The sequence below is a fragment of the Glandiceps talaboti genome, chromosome 2 (assembly GCF_964340395.1).
Source record: "Glandiceps talaboti chromosome 2, keGlaTala1.1, whole genome shotgun sequence".
Classification (NCBI taxonomy): Eukaryota; Metazoa; Hemichordata; class Enteropneusta; family Spengelidae; genus Glandiceps; species Glandiceps talaboti.
This window is the reverse complement of record NC_135550.1, coordinates 7,174,323-7,197,143: the sequence shown is the minus strand read 5'-3', so window position 1 is coordinate 7,197,143 and position 22,821 is coordinate 7,174,323. Positions and strand designations below refer to the sequence as shown.

The following is a 22,821-nucleotide window of genomic DNA, read 5'->3' as shown; positions in this document are numbered from 1 at the left end:
ATAGTAAATGTGCACCAGTTCTACTGCAGTACAACAATAAAGTCTCGATGACGTCACAGGCATAGAAATAAGAATTTAAGAAAGTATGAAAAATGTGGACATCAAAGGTCGGATTGTCTTACAATTCACTCCCTACATGAATGCCCACCACGTAATATCATAATACGTTCTCACTGTAGCATTGTATACGAGCATTGGCGATAATTAGATGTTATTCCCCAATATTTTTCTTCGTTCAGCCTGCAAAGGAAATACGAGTGACCTAAGGGGTCTTTGTCACCACGGGTCGCTAGACGAGTTAGTGACAACCATTAGGTCACGAGTGAATGAAGATTTTTTTTTGGAGAATAACATAATTATACCAGCGCCAGTAATATCAAAGAAGAATCGGGGAAAGTAATGACAATTCTGAACGGTTTGACTCATATTGCAAGTACAGCAGAAACCAGTGACGTATACACTCGTTGTCGTGATATAGACGTGATGACGTAAAACGAGTAGGGTTTATATTCCATAATCTGTGTTGAACCTGGCTCGTGCATGGTATATATAGGACGCCCTAAAGCATAACTAAATATGAACCCCCTCTAAATCTAGCACGAAATGTAACAAATTATCACAAATTCCCACACTGAAATTGATATATCTTGCTGTCCTTCTAATGTTTAATATTATAATTATACCGACTTAGCATTAGGAGTACTACTACCATGGTAAATTAGTCAGTCTAGTTTTCAGCTGTTAGCTTAAATACGCTTTTGAACTACATATAACCAGATTATATTACAGCTTTTCAAGCAAATCTGACTAAATTACATCCTTTTTTCGATTATCTCTTTCCTTTCTGAGTATGCTAAGACGTGTTGGCGACTTAAGTTTGTTTTGCAGATTTCCAGCTGACGGTATTAAAGCTATTAACATTCATTTGATACAGTGTAACTTACATCTCACAGAAACATGAGAGAGGGAGGGAGAGAGAGAGAGAGAGAGAGAGAGAGAGAGAGAGAGAGAGAGAGAGAGAGAGAGAGAGAGAGAGAGAGAGAGAGAGAGAGAGAGACAGACAGACAGACAGACAGACAGACAGACAGACAGACAGACAGACAGACAGACAGACAGACAGACAGACAGACAGACAGACAGACAGACAGACAGACAAAGGTAGGCAGAGAGAGAGAGAGAGAGAGAGATAAATTAATCCTGAGACTCTCGGTCTTCGTTAGTGGTCTGAGCAGCTACATAGAGACGGAAAGAGGTACTCGGCCAGGAGATGAATAGACAAATAGACTAAAATAGTGGGATATAGAATGGAAAAAGAAAGGAAGCCTGGAGATGGTGAAAAATATATAGACGAGTAGTAATGTGACAGTGAAATATGTCTAAGCCAGAGGTAGTATGACATACAAACGGAGATGGGGACAAAAAGAAACAGATTAAGACAGAGTCCAAAGAATATACAATGACTGGCAAGATTGTGACGTCATATACATCACAGTACAGACCAGCCCATATGATCAGTGAACTTCACAAATAAAACAGAGCCATGCCATCAAGGGCGCCCTCATGACAACTTTGTTCTGAAAATCGTGTTACCTTACAAACAATGCCATTGTGTTCCTAAAACTGCATTGGCCATAATCGCCGCCATAACATAACGGCTTTTGCACTTTGGAAAGTCGAAAATCAACAGGTGGCATGAAGAGATAATCTTACGTGACGGTTATTAAAATACCGGTCTTGAATGTTTTCTTCTCCGTAGTATTATTCAAAATCGACCTAAATGTCTTCAAGTTACTATCTAATACCCCAGCTTTTAATATATTAATTCCTCAGTTCATTTATTTCGTTATTTGAATACACATAGACGGAAACAGGGGTAAGCTTTAAAGCACATGATTAAAAAAATAGTATTTTGATAAAAGGGACCACAAAATTGACAATTCTGCTCAGTTCGAAATTTTGATGAAATCGTTACACCATTTTAAAGTTTTCCCTAAATAGTAATAGACTGGGTTCACAGTTATACGATGTTTGAACCCTGACCCCAACAACAGCATAGTAGAAGAGGTCAAGGTCAATATTCGAGTACGTTTATACGATTGTACTTGACGCTTTATCCAAGAATAGATATTTATACTAGATGCTTGAACAAAATTTCTGCTATTTTCCGCAGGTTCTGTAATACTCGCTAGAACTACCATGAGTTTGAAAGTCAACTTGCATAAGTAAGGTCAAGGAACGGTCAAATTGAATTATGCTTGATTTACAACACCAAGATTGCCCATTTGGGATCAATAATCCAACTTATATGTCGGATCTTCTCACTGTCGTCAGGCCAGAAAGATTAACACGTTCTGCAGTCGTGACAGAACTTTTTTGAACCACGCTATGTCCAGGAGCATTATGGCAAACACTTTTTCAGTCGCTGCTCCCAGGCTGTGGAACTCTCTGGATTCGTCTATTCGCAATGCAGCTTCTCTGTCTTCTTTCAAAGCACAAGTTAAAACACACCTCTTTCGAAAAGCATATTTCTCCAGCATGGCTCAATGAAAGTATTTTATTCATGGTTGACACAATGTGTCAGTTTTATTAAACCGTTTTTATAGTTTATTTATTTTTTTATTCTCCGATCATATAATGCGTATTTTTATCATGTGAAGCGCATTGAGATTTTTATGCAATTATGTAATAATGCGCTATATAAGAAATAAATAGTATTATTATTATCAATAAAGTTATTGAATTGAATTGAATTGGTTGCATAGATGCGATACTTGCATTGGGTTTCTATATACAATTCTTGAGACTCAGTATTGACTGACATAATGGTTTCTAACAATAAATGAACAAACGATCACAACACAGGTACACACCACTCATCATAAAAAAATGAAACTGGCTGATGCACTTGAGGTCTTTTTGTCGTGTAGGGATAGCAATATTTGTGATGGAAGTGCAAAATTCAAATATAGGCTAGGTCAATGCGAATCAGTCTGAGATCATATTAAACCTTTGCATGCAACTTTAGGATTTCGTCTAAGCGTTGGGGATCGAGCATTTTTAACTGTGCGTCAGATCACAATACTTTTAACACATTTTTGGAAGTCAGGAGATCAAATCATATAACTTTACACACATCTTTGGGACGTCTTTGGAAGTCAGAGGGTCAAATGACAGGACTTTACACACATCTTTGGAAGTCAGGGGGTCAAATCACAGAAATTTTATCTTTGAGACGTCGTGATTATTAGCGGGTCAAATCATAGACGAATATTGGAGCCGTTTTTGCACACATTTAAAGCTGATAAATCACAAGACTTTGCACGCTATCTTTTGGACGTCTTAGAAGATCGGGGTTCAAATCCTAAAACTTTGCAAACATTTTTTGGACGCCTTGGAAGCCTGGACAAATATAAAAACTTTACTCGCTTCTTGAAGAAGTCTAGTCTTGGAAGTTGAATAAAGATTCAAATCATAAAAAATTTGCTCCCACTTTTGCTGAGACGTCTAGAGCGTAGGGATTCACACGATACACATGTGAAACTTTCCAAGCATAGTATAGTATGTTGGATGCATTTAGTGCTTTGGGTCAAATCACGGGATTTCTAGGGACGTCTTAGAAGTTGAACAGGGGAAGAAACTTTACAAGCAGCTTCGGATGTCTTGAGGGTCAAGTAGGTAAATGAACTTGCATGTATTTTGTGGCATTTTGAGTGTCTAGAGGTAAATCATATACCTGTACAATGTCGTTGGGGCATTTTAGAGTCGAAGTTAGGTGTCGTGTCAGTCACAGCACTTAAATTTACAATTTACACGCATGTTTAGGACGTTTTACTAGAAAGTTAAGGGTCAATCATATCACTATGCATCCATCTTTAGCACTTTTTGTAGTTTACGAAAATAAAGAGGTGTTCTTCTTTCGGACCCTCAATGTGGGCTGTCTTATTGATAGCTGTTCCTTATCGTTTTGCGATATGACTTCCTTACTATCTCTTTCTTACCGACAGCAAGGCTTTCTGCGACCCCGAGTGTATACCTGATATCATGCAATTTATATGTCTTCCTCAGTAGGATTGTGTAGGGCATGCAAGTTCACTCTTTCGCCTGTAGAACATGAGAGTGTGGATGCCAGTATACCTGAATGGTTTGATCGCATTCTCAGCTTTATGACTTTTTAACTATGAACAGGTCGTCGACCTACAACATACATATAAGATGATGATGATGATGATGATGATGATGATGATGACGATGACATCTTAGTATCTCTAAAGCCTTCAACTCTTACAGTGATATCAAACAAGCATCTCAGATCGTAATACTAAACTACGTAATATTGTAATAGTTTCTTACGTATGTTGTAGTCTGATCAGATCTTCTTCACTTTGGTGATTTCGTCTTTTACTATCAAACCAGAAAGGCTATAGAGTTTCAATTAGGCGGCACGGTGTTTTTTACATCTCACACGAGGTTTTGTTACGAATTTACACCAACAAAATACAGGCACTGATAGCGCGACACGCCTAAGAAATGATAAATTTATCACACTGCGAAGACAAATAAACTGATCTGTGTTTGAATCTTCCTTTTTTCATATGACATTGATGTTTATTTGTGTTCACAATGAGATAAAATGTGTCATTTCATGTGCATGCACCAATCAGTGTCTGTATTTAAAAAAATGTAATTCGTAACAAAAAACTTGTGGAAAAAACATCATGCCACCTAATAATTGAAACTCTATAGTCTCTCTGGCTTGGTAGTAGTTTCGTGAGTATACCTAATTAGTCATCATAGCTCTGATAAAGCGGAAACTAAGTACGATGTTGAATGGAAGAATTCTTTGCGTGGGATAGGGAGATTTCCCGTAACTCTTGAACTTGACTCCCCCGACCTAGTTTTTACCTCTCGTAAGGGAATGTTATGTTATACTGTCTGTCTGTCTGTCTGTCTGTCTGTCTGTCTGTCTGTCTGTCTGTCTGTCTATCTGTCTGTCTGTCTGTCTGTCTGTCTGTCTGTCTGTCTGTCTGTCTGTCTGTCTGGCTGGCTGTCTGGCTGTCTGTCTGGCTGGCTGTCTGTCTGTGGACACGGTATTTCAAAACCACTGCATCGATTCTAATGGAACTTGCTACTTCCATATGGTAATGACAAGAACTGATTAGATTTTGGTAAACATCCGATGAATATCAATTAGTCATTTGCATAATTTATGGGTTTTTTTTAGTAATTAGGCTATATCTTAAGAATACTTTAAATTCAATATAATTTAGTACATATGTTAACCATAACAAAGGGCATATGTCCCATAGTTATGTAGATTAATGGTTAATGATCTTCAGTAGGTAAGCTATGTCTAAAGAATTCATGCTTCAAATTCAATATAATTACCATAACAAAGCACACATATCATATATATATATATATATATATATATATATATATATATATATATATATATATATATATATATATATATATATATATTGGCACAGTTTTTAGTTTTAATGGGTACTTTGCATAATTAATGATTGTAATTAGGGTATATCTTAAGAATGCAAGCTTCAATTTCATATAATTTGGCACATACATCAACTATAACAAATCACACATATCCTATAAAGCCTATTGGCACAATTTTTAGTTTTAATGAGTAATTTGCATAATAAAGGATTGTCGGTAATTAGGCTATATCTTAAGAATGCAAGCTTCAATTTCAATATAATTTGGCACATATATCAACCATAATAAAACGAACATGTCCTGCGAAGTTTGTTTACATAGCTTTTAAGTTTAATAAATCCTTTGCATAAATTAATTATATGCGGCAATTAGGCTGTGTCTTAAGAATGTAAGCTTCAAATCTCATATCATTTGGTGTATTCTTTGATAATAACAAAGTGCACATTTGTTATAGGTTTTGATAGAAATAAGTAATTTGCATAATTAATGACATGTGACAATTAGACCATATCTTAGAATACAAGCTTCATATTTCATATATTTTGTTATAATATACCTAGTGATAATGCTGTGCCATGATTCGCTAGAATCAGTCACGTGATAGGAAAATAGAATGACTACTTCCCTTGGGGAAATAGTCCCATCAATTTTTACATGGTCACGTGACCACCGCGCGTTCACAGCAGGTCAAAATGGGAGCTTCTGACGATGTCGTCTGCCACCGCGAGTTCACAGCATGAGGTATATTATAAAACACATATTGCCTGGCCTATATTCGGGCTATAGCACCCGTTCATTACCCCCTCGTGACTGTGAGTTACCAGAATCACATGCTATTTCCCTCGGCCTTTGGCCTCGGGAAATAGCATGTGATTCTGGTAACTCACAGTCCCTCGGGTGTAATAAACGGGTGCTATAGCCCTCATGGCCAGGCAATATGTGTTCAGTACATCATACGTGAAACATGATATAGCTTTTCGTGTTAATGATAAATTTGCATAATTAACGATTTTCGGTAATTAGGCTACATCTTAAAAATGCTTCATTTGAAATCGTCAAAGTTCATATCATTGTTATACATATATCAACAAAGCACGTGTTTGATGTAGTTTTTTAAATGTAATTTGCATAAATAAGGCAATATCTTTAGAATTCAAGCTTTAAATTTCAGATAGTTTAGTATATGCATTGATGGTTGAAGCTTGTTGATGTAGCTTATAATCTTAATGGTTAATTTGCATAATCAATGATTTTTCGATAATTAGGCAATATGTTAACTATGCAAGCTTCAAATGCCATGTAGTTTCATTTATTATTATTTTTTTTCAGTTAAGGGGTACATCATGTATAAAAGCTGTATCTCAGAATTTTGCATTCCAAGAATGTGTGTAATAACAAACATCTCATTTATAGCACTAGACTCCCGAGGTGGCGTCCCCTTGTGAGTGGTATTATGTGTGTGGATGGGATGGAGTGTAGGTAGCAACTTTTTAAACTTGAAAGCCGCCATGCATTTTTGCTGATATTTTATTTTTTGAAAAATTTACATGTGGCGATGTGCAATAGCTGTTTTATTTATCCAGACGTTACTTATGCAGGATTAAGTCCACTCACGTCGTTTTCTAAAAATAGACACTATAAAAGCATATTATACAGTAAAGAGAAATATTGGGAATAAATTCAAGGGAATCTCTTCGACTTGAGTAAGTCTACTCGCTACCGCATTAAATTTATATTCTGTCAACATGGAATATATATTGTATGGTCGTAGTTCGTTTCATACTTTAACACCACATAAATATTGCAATGTCTGGCCCTAATGTAAAGCCTGGCTGCAGATGGCCACAGTTTGAGATTTTGCTATTATAGTGAAAATGCCCTAGCAAATACCCTAGACAAACCTGTGATGAGTATGCCGTAAACCTTTCAAATATTTATATAAACATGGTAAACGTAATTTGACACGTTTGTGATCTTTTCTCGATAAATTTATGACTTCTTAGCATGTATTGATCTTGTTACTACTAGGCTGAAAAATTTCCCGAGGTCGATACAACTGGTACGAGGGTCGGTTCGGTTGCCGAGTGAATATAAACACTCAACACGGTAGGGCCTCGGTATGTTTCTCTTGGTAACATCTCTCTAATAAAATAAAATGCTCGATGGTCAAGGATGTTGTCAATATAGTACACTTCACCTGTACCGTGCTTGGTAACTCGTCCCACGCGTGACCTCGCCCAACTACAGCAAGCCTCGTCTATCTTGCCTGTCGTGATGTCGCGGTGCACGATGGTAGTTCCCGTGACGTAACATATAGCAGGAATGGCGGCGTGTTGTTTGTGTACTGCTGCGTACTATTGAAATCGGAAAATGTAACCATTACCTGTAAATGCCGTTCGTTTACCATGACACCGCCGATTGCATAGTTTCTCCTCTTATTTCAAATTTACATTTTTTATTGATAAACAACATATCACGTATATGGGACGAGTGGGAGAATAGAATGCACGATGGACTGGTCGGAAGGAGCTGACAAACTTACGGAGAGTTTTGCAGAGCTGAGTTTGGAAAGAACCATAACGAAAGGGCTCAAGGTTTGTACCGTTACCGTTAAACTTTACGACAATCAGAACCATGTTCTGGATCAAAATTAAACTGTGAGATTTGACTAGTTCGTGAATGTTAACGGCGATCTGAGATGTCTTATAATTTTATTGCAGTCTGCAGAGGAAATCGATAGATTAACTGTTGACGAGAAGCTCACGGACATTGAACGCGCGGTCTACCTGCTCAGGTAAGCCTATACACTATGGAGATCGCCATTGCGATGCCCTAAATACATGTTTTCTTTTCTTTTGCAACCACTTGGGGTAAAAAAAATCGGGTGGAGCTTGTTCTTAAATTCGCGTCATGGATTATTAAAGCATTTTTTGAGAACCAGTTATTCAGTGATATAATTATAAGTTCGCATTCCATCCCCTCCAAAAAAAAATTGATCAATATGATTATTTAGTTGTTAAGTAAATGTTATCGTATCATCCAAAGTTTTGTTGGTGACGACACTCGACTCGTCGACCACGTCAGTGATTTATCATATATATCTGTAGGTTACGTAGTCGAAGCTCAACGACTTACAAGAAAATTGAAATGTCAGTACATGTATGTAAAAATTGTGTCAACCAGCAAAAGTAGAGAGTTATGGCATAACAGTGACAACAATAAATATCAACTGAATATTAAATTAATATTCATGACGGTTTATATTTTTCTAATCAACATCACAATGCTTGTATTATTGTTTAGCTCATTAACAAAGTACTTCACTGACAAATTTGGTCTGGCCATAAAAATTAAAAAAATAATTTGGGTGTTATCATGTGTAGTTGGTGTACAGAACTCAAGTTTCAAAATCATGGTGGGAGGAGGGGTCAGTTTACTTAGATTTAATTCTGATGGCACCTATGCTGGAAAGGAAAGGCTTTTTATAATACCAGCTGTACACCTGATGTTTCATCAAGTTCAACATCACGATAAAATGTGTTAAGATAGGAATCGGGTGATTGAACTTGAGTAAAATTAAATTGCTAACATCTTTAAGAATTCTGTACCATCTGTTTTAGAATGTACAGAAGCTGAACACACCAGAGTTTGCTCTGTAATGATGGTAGTTAGTCTTATTAATAGTATCCTTATTATTTTAATGTATTTGTAAAATTGATAATAACTAGTATTTATATTCAGACTACCACTCTACTCCTACTAAGATAACACTGCATTGCATTTAGATACATTCACAAATACCATGTGCAGAGAATGTATTTGTAAACTAGATTAAGTATATTACCAGTCTAAGATTCCAAATTCTTTGAAATTTACAAATACTGACAAAATGTTGCCCAGCCAGCCAGCAAGGCAGAGTTCTGTTAAATAGATTACTATAGTATTTGACTTCTATGAAGTCTTTCAAGGACAGTTCACTGAAAGTTTATGTGTAACCATATCACGATGTGTACATGATTGATGAGTTGGTCACTCTGTCAGTGTTGAAAATGGATATGTTTGCCTTCTCAGGTAGTGTTGTCATGGATTTGGACCTATGGTGCATGTGCAGTGTACTATGAGTATAAGAAGGGATGAGCTTAGATTTTGAAAAGCTAAAATCATTGTAAAGAAATCATTGCATCGTTACATTTGCTAATGTCAGTGAAATATAGAATAATCAAGATATTGCAGCAATGCTATTTTCATATTTTTCAAAATATTCAAGTATCATGTAGTGTATGAGATTTTTCCCAAAGTAGTGTGTATGTCCTGGAGACATGTTTTATTATGTTTTTGCGTGTCCTTCCATTCATGATTATTTGATCAGAGGTGTTTTGACTAACAACTTCGATGATTACTCAGGTCATGTTCACTAAAACAGATATCTGGCTTCTTCAGAAATTTGGATTGGTTTGCTTGTCTGTGGTTGCATTGTCAAAGATATCAAAATTATAGTCCCTGGTGCCTGGTGATAGCTATCAAATGTGAAATACATGATATGTATGACGCTGTAGCCTTTGTGTGAGATTTGTATGCCTAGAAAAGAGGGAAGCCATATTGTGACCATTGCTTAATACACTGTACTGTTGAAATGTCAAAAGTAGCTATAAGCTCTGTGTTTCATATTTATTGACTTTATCGAGGGAATTTAGTGGCATGTTGGAGGTACATGTAGTTTTTGTGACACTGACAGTGTGAATGTACTATTGGTGACGTGTTGACAGATATGACTTGCTAATACTTAGGAGACTGTGCTTGCTATAAAGCATTATACAATACAGTCCACTATACAGCAGTACAGAGTGAATGAATCCAGTATGTCCAGTATCAAAGTCCACATATGTCATTTTATTTGCACTCTGTTTGCAGCATAGCTACATTGTCATAACACTTTTAAAATGGTTGTGACAGACATTCATGTAAAATCTAGGTCAAATGGACACTGGTGAAATGTAAGAGGTTTATTTTGTGTATTGCCTCGACTACAATGGTTAAGGTTTCAACAAATATCTTCTGTTGACTGTAACAATATCCTGTTTGGCCAGGACTGAAGGTCCTGTGATAATTCATCCTGACTGTTTATAATGGGTGATTTATTGCTGATTATTGCGTATGGGTTGTGTAATAGTTTACATGTTCACCAGGTGTGATTAGGATTTTTAAGAAGTTCTGTGTTTTGGCTAGAACTATGATAGGATAGTGGTTGTAAGTATGTGCTAAACTGTCTTGGAAACATAGTGTCATTTACATAACGATTATAACAGTTTTATGCAAATATACAAAGGTCAGGCCAGCATCACAACCCCCCCCCCCCCCTTCCCTTTACCACCATGTGTCACAGTATATGTATGTATTATTTATAAACTTTTTGATATCACAGTTTTACTACATATGAAATGTGAATTTTTTAATTCAAATTTGATTGTTGGAAGTGCGACTGATTTAATAATACAATATTTATGTGCAGTACATGTGTCTTAATATAGAATTTGACAGAACTTGTAGCAACTTAAAGACCTAAGATGTAATTCCAGGTTCTTACATTTGTATTAATCTTATCTTATCAGTAGAGCCATAAGGATTACATAGGATAATTCTTTTGTGTAGGACCAACATATATAGTCCTGTGAGACAACTGCATATCTCACTCAGTTTTAATTCCTTTCTGATCTAGGCTGTTAAATTCACATTGTGACCATGAGTAAGTATTCCCCTCACTACAGAGAAAATATGGTGCTAACACTGCCCTTGCCACCCACCCAGACTGTCATGCTTGGTAGGTTTCTGCCATTCTTCAAAAGTGTTCTATCTATTAACCATCCTTGAGCTTTAGTAAAAGTTTGAATGACAATATTATAATAATAACATGAAGAGAAATAGCTGATCCCAAAGTGCATGCATACATGTGTGTTACATTATAAACATGTCAGAGTATGCTTCAATGTTGACGACATGCATATCATATGCTAATCATTATGCATAATATTAGTATGCAAATTACCATATTATTGGTATGTAAACAGTTATGCAAATTAGTTGCCATCCTCGCAATCCAGAACACTGTCAGTAGCACGGATTGATAGAATGACAGTTCAAATAGGTAACTACAAATTAAACTATAAGATAGCAAATACACCACTATACTAAGTAGATTGTACTTGTATGGGTTTCCAAAATGATTGCCGTTATCAATTGGTTACAGCTTAGAGTAGCAGATAGTAACTGTAACCAGTTACGTGGAAATAGACACGATTTCCAACTCACCATGTTTGGATAAGGTTATCGATATCGTAATTTAGTCGCCATGAAGACCAGTGCTGTCATCAATCAAACTGGTTATCTATAAATTATTGCTTGCTGTAACACAGACTGTCATATGCTTGGTTATTGATAATATTTTCTGTATATTTGTGTTGATTTCTTAGGCTTGTCAGTAATCCTGGTAAAATGTGTACAAAAGCAGTGCATAGTCTAGAGTTAGAGGCATATGATGTGTAACCCTACTTGATTGATGTACAAAGACCACATCTCGGTCAGTGTCACAGTGTCATGTAAGACATTGAAATGACAACATGCTAAATATTGGTGTCATCAAATATGGGAGTTTGAGGCATATAATTTGTTATCAAAAAACCTTTTTCCAGAAAATGTAAATGGTAATTTCCCACATGTGTTAGATTGCGATGCCTAGATAATATTGTAAATTCACTTTAATTGTGACCCTCAGATACATACATGTATGCATATGTATTGACATGGTCATGCTAGGGATACATCATGGGTCTGTTTCCATGTTGGACTGTGTGCATCACTCCACAGTCTGTTTTCCAAGGGCAGACGAGTGTTGGGATAATTTACAGGCCCAAAGGAATTTGACATGTGATGTTGCCTGAATATTAGGCATGTGGTGTGCAACACATGAATTGGGCAATCCATTGCGTGACAGCTGATTTATTTTTAAAGTCAGATTTCAGACTTCTCCATGTTAAGATTAGGTGTGTAGACTGGACAAAGTTCTGTAAACGTTGGATTTTGTCACCATTTGCAGTGACACTGATAGATAGATAAAAAAGAACTAAAGCACAAAGTCCTACATGCATGGTCACTGTGTATGTATGTATAAATCTAGTGTAGCTTGTTGATCACTCTCTGCTGTGACAGACAAAATTGGAGCACAAGGCTCTAGGTTTACTGTTAGTACTGTGATTTGGTAAACCAGGCATGGCGGCAATCCACTTGTTTCAAGTAAAGTACTGCATTTTGTCATTGTGTATTATACTCATTTCATCAGTGTATTTGCAGCTTACATGTAGATAAAGTAGAAACCTGGCTGTGATGTTATGCATCCTATCAAGACTCCTACCATTGGCTGTCTGATCCTGCAGTGATGACTTGCAAAATACTTTCCTGGTCTCCTTCCAATGCCATAGACACCAACTCCATACATACATATATGTACGTACGTACGTACGTACGTACGTACGTACGTACTTACGTACGTATGTATGTACGAATGTGCATGTGTGCGTGCATGCATGCATGCATACCTACACACACATACATGCATACATACATACATATACATACATATACATACATACATACATACATACATACATACATACATACATTGTACATACATACATACATACATACATACATACATACATACACATACATATACACACAAACACACACACATACATACATACATACATACATACATACATACATACATACATACATACATACACACGTATGATGTACGTACGTACGTACATACATACATGTACATACATACATACATACATACATACACACAGACACACACACACACATACCAAAGTGACCCACATTTGAACCATACGACATAGCAAATAACATTGTTATGAACTAATAAATATTATAGTTATAAATTTAACATTTTTAGAATTATAAACATATTGACTAAAATACATATATGTATATTACATTTGATATACAAAGTGGTCCCAAGGCAGATTTGTAATCAAAAAATCTACACTAGCAAGACATGTCTTAAAACTGCTAAATTGATGTTCCAACTGTACATGACCCTATACATGGCACATGACCAAAGTGCACACAATATAGTCATTCAATAGTGTTAAAATATTCAATTGAAAAAAAAGGGCCATTTGACCTTTCATTGGTGTTACTGTAGAGCATTATGAAGGTTGTGAGTCAAGCTAAGTAGGAGAGAGGCTGTGATGTATGTGTAGGGGTGGGGGCTGTCTAATAGGGTTCCTGATGTGTAAAGTATGTTGTTAAAGAACTGAAAGGGTTGTTTAGTGTTTTAATAAAATGAATTATTGCTTTTTTAAGAAAAGAGTTGTGATATTGTATGGCAACATATCAAGAATGCTGTTTAAATACATGTAGTTTGAACTATTCAAGTTAGAGTCATTTCTTAGCAACAGTATGTTGACCTTGTAAGATACACACATGTGTAGCACAGACAAAACCATTCGGTAGTGATGATAAAAAACATGATATATGTAGTCTGGCAATGACTAAAGTTATTTCTAGCTTGGTAAATTGTCTTGACCTGAAAATACTTTATAGATAACCCAAATCATTCATGACATAGTTGAGATGTTTTCTGTTTAAAATTGTATATAGTTGAGATGTTTTCTGTTTAAAATTGTATTATGTTTCCATCTTGATACTGTTTCTAGGCTGGAAGCATGACCTTTGACCTTAGTGGTTGAGTAATTATGTAATATGCCTAAACCATGCAGCCATCGTTACATGTATCATCAGTACTGTACAGTTATATTTTATGGATTGGAAATACTGATGAATGGCATTCAACAACAATGCTCACCAGTCTCTCCTGTTTTTTTTAACAATTACATGTAATAGAAAGGTTTAGATCAGTTTACTGTGGCTCACAGCATTGCTTGAAACTGACTATTTCCCTTTGTTTTGTGTCTTGTAAGATAATGTACATTGTCTACTGGCATACAACACATTGTTCTTAGTATGCATTACAGGGTACTTGAATGTCATCACACATGAAGAGAACAGTTGTCCTACTATCTTCTGGGCAGCCTTGGGATATATTCAAATATGTGTGGTCATGACAAGCCATTTGTTTGGGTTCGTAATTCTTTTAAGTTTGCACCCCAGATAATAGTTAAAATGCTAACCATGGTGTAAAGAGAGATATTGAGATCTCATACCACAGATAGTACTGAGACTTACCCTTGTAATGACTATTAATGTATAAAATACATTAAATTACACAACTCCATGTTACAGTGTATTTCACTGCACCTTGTATCAGAGCATAGTGAGAATATTATTTCAATCATGACAGACAAAACTTACTAAAATTTAAATTTGGTGTGTCACTCCTACATTGACTACACAGGGTTTTGTATTAGGCATTATCGGGACATAGCAAAAATATGTTTGTTAGGACTCGGAGTAAGCAATATGTTTGATGGGTATGACAGTGCATTAATTTATGAATTATCTGCCATTCATGTCAAGTCAGCTTATTTATAGTTTGTTTTCCTAAGTTGTCACTGTAGTCAAAGTGTTCCAATAAAGATCATATGGAGAAAACATGTAAAGGAGACAATGTCTGTAACTTCAATGATAAAATTTGATTACTTTGTCTGGAAATTTTGGAAGCAAATTTATTTGAAGGAATAGGTATTATCTGGACAGTGTACGTTGAAAGTATTGTGTCACCAAAAATGATAATACATAAAGACACATATACAGGTAGTGTGGAGTAGTGGGAATAAGGTGTATCCCCAGCCATGCACCTGTCATATGTTAACTTTTCTGTATGTGTGAAAATATAATGTACCCTTCATACATTACTGATTGTTCTAAATTGAAACAGAATATAATGATCATAATGGAGACAAAAGAAGCAGGTAGGTAGGTAGTGCATATTCAATGTTTGGAATTCAAAATTGAGGAATGAATATTTGGATACTGGTGATATGTTGATGGTATAAATTGTCCTACCATATGACAAAGTGAGATAGGAAATATGTACATGTATAGGGGAATACATATTTTAGATTTGGGAATACTGTACAGCCTCCGTAGGGACGATCGCGCAATGTTACACAGCTCAATAAACGAACTTAGTTCATTTAGGGGGGAGGGGGTCTGGCTTCGATGCGATTGCTGAACTTCATTTTCTCACTTCTGACCAAATTTTGACGGAAAACTTTCACTCCTTCAATGATAACAGCCTTTGTATTTACAACAGAGATGTCGATAAGTTGATAGATTTACTTATAATGTGAGATATGGTGCTGGTTTTCTGGTAGTATTTTAATGTGTTTACAATCATGTTTTTACATTACATCAATCATAGTGGTGTGACTACTACAGTTTTGATCAGTTTACATCATATAAAAATGTTTGGTGTTGTCCTTGTGAGTGTTCGTTTAGGGGGAGGGGGTTTTGACTTTGTGCTACTTTGTGCAATCTGTCCCTTAATAGATGTTTAGGTTCAAGGGTTGTTTGTTTGACCTATCTAGGTGTTTTTTTAGCCAGGAATTCATGCGGATGAGGGTTTTGAATTCGAGATGTTGAAATCAAAATTGAAAATACCCAATCGCTTGGATTCTAGGCGAAATGTTTTAAAAACAAGGTAACCGGGAATACAAAAAAGAATGAGTGTGTATTTACAGGGACAAATGTCAGTGATCACATACATAGGGAACAATTGTTATAGAGTGGGCCAGTTACAGTTGTTATAGGCACTGTTTGTGTTCTGACTTCACATAACTGTTATGAAAAGACTAGACTTGGCCAGACTCAACAGTTCTCTGTTCTGGGTCAGTAGGCATCTATTTAACCAATGTTGATCTTTTTAAAGCAACGATTCTGATTGTCACTCCAACTAGACATCGCTATTGTGTGCGAAAGCACTGTAAATCGTTTCCCCTTTTGAAGGAACCAATTGATCAGTTTTGATACTGCCTTTGTGTGTATTCTCATACGTTGTTGTTTATGATTTGAGAAACCCCCCCCCCCCCTATTTTGTGAGTGTTGGGGGATTGACATAAATATAGTCATAGATTCAGTGCATGTAATGACGTCAGTGTAAACCCACCAAGGTTGCTTACATGGACAAAGTCCAAATCCTGACAAGTGACAACTAGAATTATCCATAATGATATATTTGACAATAAGAATCAACTCTGGCTTGTATTTCACTTATGATTAAATCAATTCTAATAGTAAAACTATTTTGTGTTTTGTGCTCGCCTCAGGAAAAATCACTTTTTGTATAGTTTATTAAATTTATATATCATATGTGTGGATTGGCACACAATAGACACTATCCAATATGCAGGCTTTGCTTAAACATTTTTGGTTTTTAACAAAATGCTGTCTCAACCAGTGATTATTGCTGTATGTATTATTGAGTAGGTAAATTCAATATTGGTGATTTGTTTGACTGTGATATTAATAACCACCATTGTGGTAGCAAGAAGGAACAAGGAAATTAGATCAAATACTCACAGTAATCTCATGTGTCTGAGTGGTATAGAATTAAAATTTTAGTATTTTTGTTCAAAAGTAGTAACATATCCCCCTGGCTTTCCATGACATTGTACTTATTTTACTGGTTATCCATAACGGTACACAGGACTATGTAAATTGTAACATTTTGTCTCTACTGTTTCCGGATTCTATGAACCATAGTAAAAAAAAAAACCCACTAAAATTGCATATATTAGTTTGCTATTTGTGGTTTTGGATTGATCCAAAGTAAATTGGTTCAGAACTGATGTAAAAAGCAAAATTGAATTCATTGAAATCCGATTGCTCAGTTTTCTTGTGGGGACAGAAACCGGTTTGAACCAGTCTAACTGAATCTATAGGTAGGGGGTCGGGTTTGAATTGATTCAAGTGGGGACAAGGCTGTAGACTTGGGGAGAGAAAAAAGTGTTTGGACATTGATATGATATTTGACAGTGTATTAGTTACTGGTCTGCAGTGTCATTAGTCTGGATGCCAACGTGATATCAAATCATCTCTAACCTAACCTAAAGAGACATCTTAAGATTCAATGAAGGCTAGCTCTACACTATAGTGCCATGGGGCTCGCTATTGATATCAAAACACTGTGTGCAAGTCTCGCTAACCAAACCATTTCAAAATAACAAAAAAGCATAACGAAAGAGTAATAATTAGGTTCTGAATAGAATGATGAATAGCAAGGTGAACAAGTTCAACCAGGGTATGTCTTGTAGATAGATCTAAACATTGATGTCACAGTGGCACTTAGTCAAAAAGAAAGTACTCCACCCATTTCGACAATAGTGTGTTGAAATATTTTAACCATTTTAAGTGGATATTCAGGATCACATTGTGATGTGTAGTAACAATGTTTCTCTGGCATTTTGTCGGGATAGTGACAAACTCGCAGATTCCATATACTCCATCCCTATTTCTACCATGGATACCTTTAGTATGATGTGTGTGTGACCAAAGGTGTTAACATTCTCTTTCCGTGAGAAAATTGCATTGCAAAAAAGTATAGATGATGAATCCATATTCAGTGTTTCTGTTGATATAAGTAGATACAGAAGTTGGAATATGCTATTTGAGATCTTTTCAGGATATGTAGGGAAGTACATGTTTACAATGACATGGTGTTTACCAAAGGTTCATTTGATGGTCAGAAAATGAATTATTTTCCAAGCTTTTGGCAAAAGACCAGATACAAAGGGGTTACACAAGTGTTTATAGTTATCACCACAAAGACTAGGGTGTTTCCCCTCTAACTATTAGAGGAAGGCAGAATGTGATTTTTAGTAAAGCAATTAATAGCTCAGCTTTTGGGAATCGATCAGTCCAGGTGTAATAAATGACATTGCAATGTCACATGGATACTAAGGGTGATAGCATTGCAGCGCCAAATATGTGAACATCACCACCACCCCAAATTGCTGCAAAATCATTAACTAAAATTAACAAGTAATTAATTATTGAAACATTCACACAAGGTAGATGTATTCATGACCCTTTGAAGGCATTGATGAGTGTTAGGGTAAGATAACAATTGAGGAGATTGATCTACTCCTGTGAAACAATAGATGTGAAATACCTCTTCAGTGCATTCATTGTCAAGTACTATCTGTTTGTTGATCACAGGGAAATTCTGTGTCTGATTACAGTTCATTCCGTAGAATGGGATCTTTTATGTTAAAAGAGTCTCACGTTTTGACTGACATCCCCTTTATGTATTACTACATGTATAGCTATTATGGCTACAGTTAATGGAAATCTACTTTGTGATGTGCCACAAGCATCCTAAATGACATCCATCCATTCAGTGGTTGGTACCCAAATCTAAAAACAAAAACAAAAACAATTCACATTAGCATTGTTAAAGGTGAAAGGTTATTTACCGTTTCTCTTAGTCATTTCACCCTGAATCATCTACTGTGTACTACCAGGGTTGATGGTTGACCTGGTTTTTTGAAGTTCATGCCAAGATTTTTTTTGACATCGCAGTTGTTTCATCGGTCTTTGCTATTCAGATAAAAAAAAATATCTGAAATAGACAAGTGTGCATTATAGTTTAATACCAGCATCTGTCATACAGATAATGAATGTATCAAGTAGTAAATAGATGTAGTCATAGTAACAGAAGGAGATTGCTGAATATTTCTGTTGGCTAATTACTAACATATGAAAACAGATTTTACTAGTAGAATAAGAAAATTGTAAAAATCCAAATGTTCTTTTTCACATATTTATAAGAGGGTAAGTTTGCAGTGTTCTCCTGAGGCATTTCCCTTCAACAGGAGGGCTAATTTCCCCCTCCTATAGAATACAAATTTACATAATAACATACTGTATTGTTTTGTAAATTAGCTTGGATGGTTTTCACCACAAAATTATGGCATCATATTGACTGCCATACTGAAATGGTCCTGTGGAGCACACTATTGATTATGTTCACGAAAGTATATATGTGACACCATTGTTAAAAGGAGTTCAAACTCAAATCGAAAACATTGTCACTGTACACTTCAGGCTTCATAGTCTGGACTTGTCTTTGTTTAACAAAAACTTATCTTGACTTGAGTAAGCTGCAGCTGTACACTGCTTGTATAGTTTATTTACAATGAAAACTTCTAGTATTGCATAGGCATTGTAAGACTTAGTGGTAGCATTCAGTCTTTTTGGATAGCCATAGCAAACATTCTTACTAGGATTGGCTGACTGACCTTTGATTGTGACTAACTTTACAATAATCCAAAGCAATTCGCAAACAAAGAAACCATGCAAGTCATACGGCACCCATCTGTATGCTTCAACATGTCGTAATCCATGAAAACTATTAACCATACAAATGTACCTTATTTGTGTGTGCTTATTCAACCATTTACAGGCATAAGAAGACATTTGCCACAGTTTTGTGTTTCAGAAGCACAAGTCATGTGTCCCCTGGAATCCAAGGTTGGTTAGCCATGCATTCTGAAAATCAAGTGTATACCCAAGAATGCAATGGTGTTCAACCATAGTTTGTTTGAATCATGTGCCTAAGACCGTAGGGTTGGCCAACTTATGTCTACTGGTACTAGAACCCACTGTAGCACATGTTGGTCAACCATGTCTACTGGTACTAGAACCCACTATAGCAAAGGTTGGCCAACCATGTATGCTGGTACTAGAACCCACTGTAGCACATGTTGGCCAACCATGTCTACTGGTACTAGAACCCACTGTAGCAAAGGTTGGCCAACCATGTATGCTGGTACTAGAACCCACTATAGCAAAGGTTGGTCAACCATGTCTACTGGTACTAAAACCTACTACAAATGTATAGCAAAGGTTGGCCAACCATGTATACTGTTGACTTAATATAGCAAAGGTTGGTCAGCCATCTGTTGTATAAAAAACTATAACACAATAAAGCAAAGTTTGGTCAACCATCATTCTATAAACCCAGTATAGTAAAGTTTGGCCAACCATCTGTACTAGAATTTAGAAACCAAGGTTAGTAAATGTTGGCCAACCGTATATTCTATGACTTAGTATAGCAAAGGTTGGCAACCATGTCGTGATGTGTTCTATAAACCCAGTACAGAGCAGCTTTCCAACCATCATTCTGACAAGCCAGTGTATCAAAGGTTGGCCAACCATCATTCTGTAAACCACTATTGCTATGGTTGGCCAACCATCAATTCTGTAAACCCAGTATAACAAAAGTTTTCCAGCCATCTATCCTGTAAATCTGGTGTGGCCAAGGTTGGCCAATTATCAGTTATATAAACCCAGTATAGCAAAGGTTGGCCAATTGTTATTCTGTAAACCGAACACAGCAAAGGTTGGCCTGGCCAATCATGTATGATATAAAGTCAGTGAAGCCTAGGTTGGCCAACCATCTGCTCTATAAACCCAGTATAGTGAAGGTGAGATCAGGTGATCTGATGTAGTTATGGTTTTGTCAGGTGTTGTACATCCGTAAGTAGTAGTACTGTGGTCAGTGTTTTTGTTTAGGTTTGGAATCCCCAGTAACAGAGGATTTGAAATCAGGTAAAGGTTGCATAAAGGATACCTTGTTTAATGTTACCATAATTTTGATGGGGAACCGTGGCAATATACACCTGATGAGGAATGCAGAGTAGATCATAATAAAAATACCGTCTTCTGGTTATCTCACAGAATGGTGGTTTCATAAGATGATTTCATCAGACACTAACTTGTAGTGCATTTCTACAACATACATACATGTATAGAATTCATTCAGGTGTTATACTAGTGTGTGGGCCATCTGTGGCTTTCAATTCTTCTGTATGTATTTGGTAAAAAAAAAAATCAGCAAGTGCTATTTAATACATCTTAGGCACATATTTGCAGAGATTGGAGGGACACTGTAAGTATGAAAACAACAACGAAGATGTTATAAACCACTGAACCATACAATGAATGTAGAAAATGGCACTAGATGTATTTTCACTAGAGTTGGTACAAGGAGATACATGTCACAGCGCTGGCCATAAAGCTGTTAGATGTGTAGAGTGTAGGCACTGTAAATCATTCTCTTGTATGTACACTTCGACATGTGTGACCGCTTGTTGACCCCCTGAATATAGTAACTGAACTCAACTAGCATCAATAGGAGTATGTGTTGGCATTCTGACATCCACCCTGTGTTTGCTGCCGTTGAAAAACTACCTTTTGTCGTGACTGATCAACATTCTTGAATGGTTTGCGCAAAGCCTAGTAATATGTACACTGTATTCTGTATACGTGGTGCATACTGACGTTATCCCCGTTTTAATCTGCCTTCGATCTAATCACAGTTTCTATGCTATCATAATTCAATTAATTTAGTTACATGCAAGCAAAACAGAATTAGTAATGACATTAATTTGTATTCACTCCGAGATTTCATATTTTGAACATCCATTTAAAAAGTCCATATTATAGCCATGAATAAAATGTATCCATGGAAATTAATTAGGCAGTCGAACATTGTGGCGTAAACAGGGTATTTTGCCATATTATAAATGGTTTTGGAAATAGTCTCCAGCATGCGATATAAGAAGATTATTTGTGAATATTGTCTTCTTGAATCTTTTTTGAATTAAGAGTTGTACACAACACATGTATGTTGTGTGAATTCTTTATTATTGAAAACAACTCATCAAACACAGAAAAATCTCCAATAACACAAAATGTTTGAAGAAAATGGCAATAAAACTGTGATCAGTGATGTGTTTTATTAGTCTACATGACCTCACCTCAGCATGATTTCCTGTTTAGAACTGTTTGTCTTGAAAAAATATGGGCCAGATGAAACAAATATTGTTGATTTCTTTCTCAATTATTTCTCAAAAGTAAGATGGGTCGGTGTTTTAATTCGTGGTAGTCTAGTTCCTATACAGGTATCGTTACCATCCACATATCTCCACTCACACGTTGATATCCAGACTAAATTTGTAGGGGTTGCGACCTCTCTTTCTCAAGTTAGATATTTGATTTTCACTCTGCTTTTCATGATGTTTTTGTCAAACTAAAATGTTATGAGTCAGCAGGGGATAAACAAAGTAGGATACTAGAGTACTTGGATCTGTTCCATTTTTAATTAGCCTTATTAGTGCTGTTGACAGTTGAGATTTCATCTCCAATCTGTATCTGTGGACTAAAGTGAAAGGAAGCAGTAATCCAGTGTATTGTCAACAATCTTTTTAATTACAAATATATATTTAGACAAGCTGGATTTTTCACAGACACTTTTCATTTCTTGCTTCTTCTTTTTTAAGTTGATAAACAAGATGTGGTTTTTGTTTGAGTATTATT

General features: G+C 36.1%; 1 protein-coding gene across 1 annotated transcript in view; it reads left to right on the top strand.

Moving 5' to 3' along the window:
• The first annotated feature begins 7,794 nt into the window (after positions 1-7,794).
• The window catches only part of LOC144449359 (serine/threonine-protein phosphatase 4 regulatory subunit 4-like), a 58,066-nt gene continuing 43,039 nt past the window's right edge, over positions 7,795-22,821 (top strand). Inside the window, exons 1-2 of the mRNA XM_078139889.1 lie at positions 7,795-8,051; positions 8,178-8,251. Coding sequence (XP_077996015.1) covers positions 7,968-8,051; positions 8,178-8,251 — 158 coding nt within the window. The 5' untranslated portion in view covers positions 7,795-7,967. The remainder of the gene's footprint in view (positions 8,052-8,177; positions 8,252-22,821) is intronic.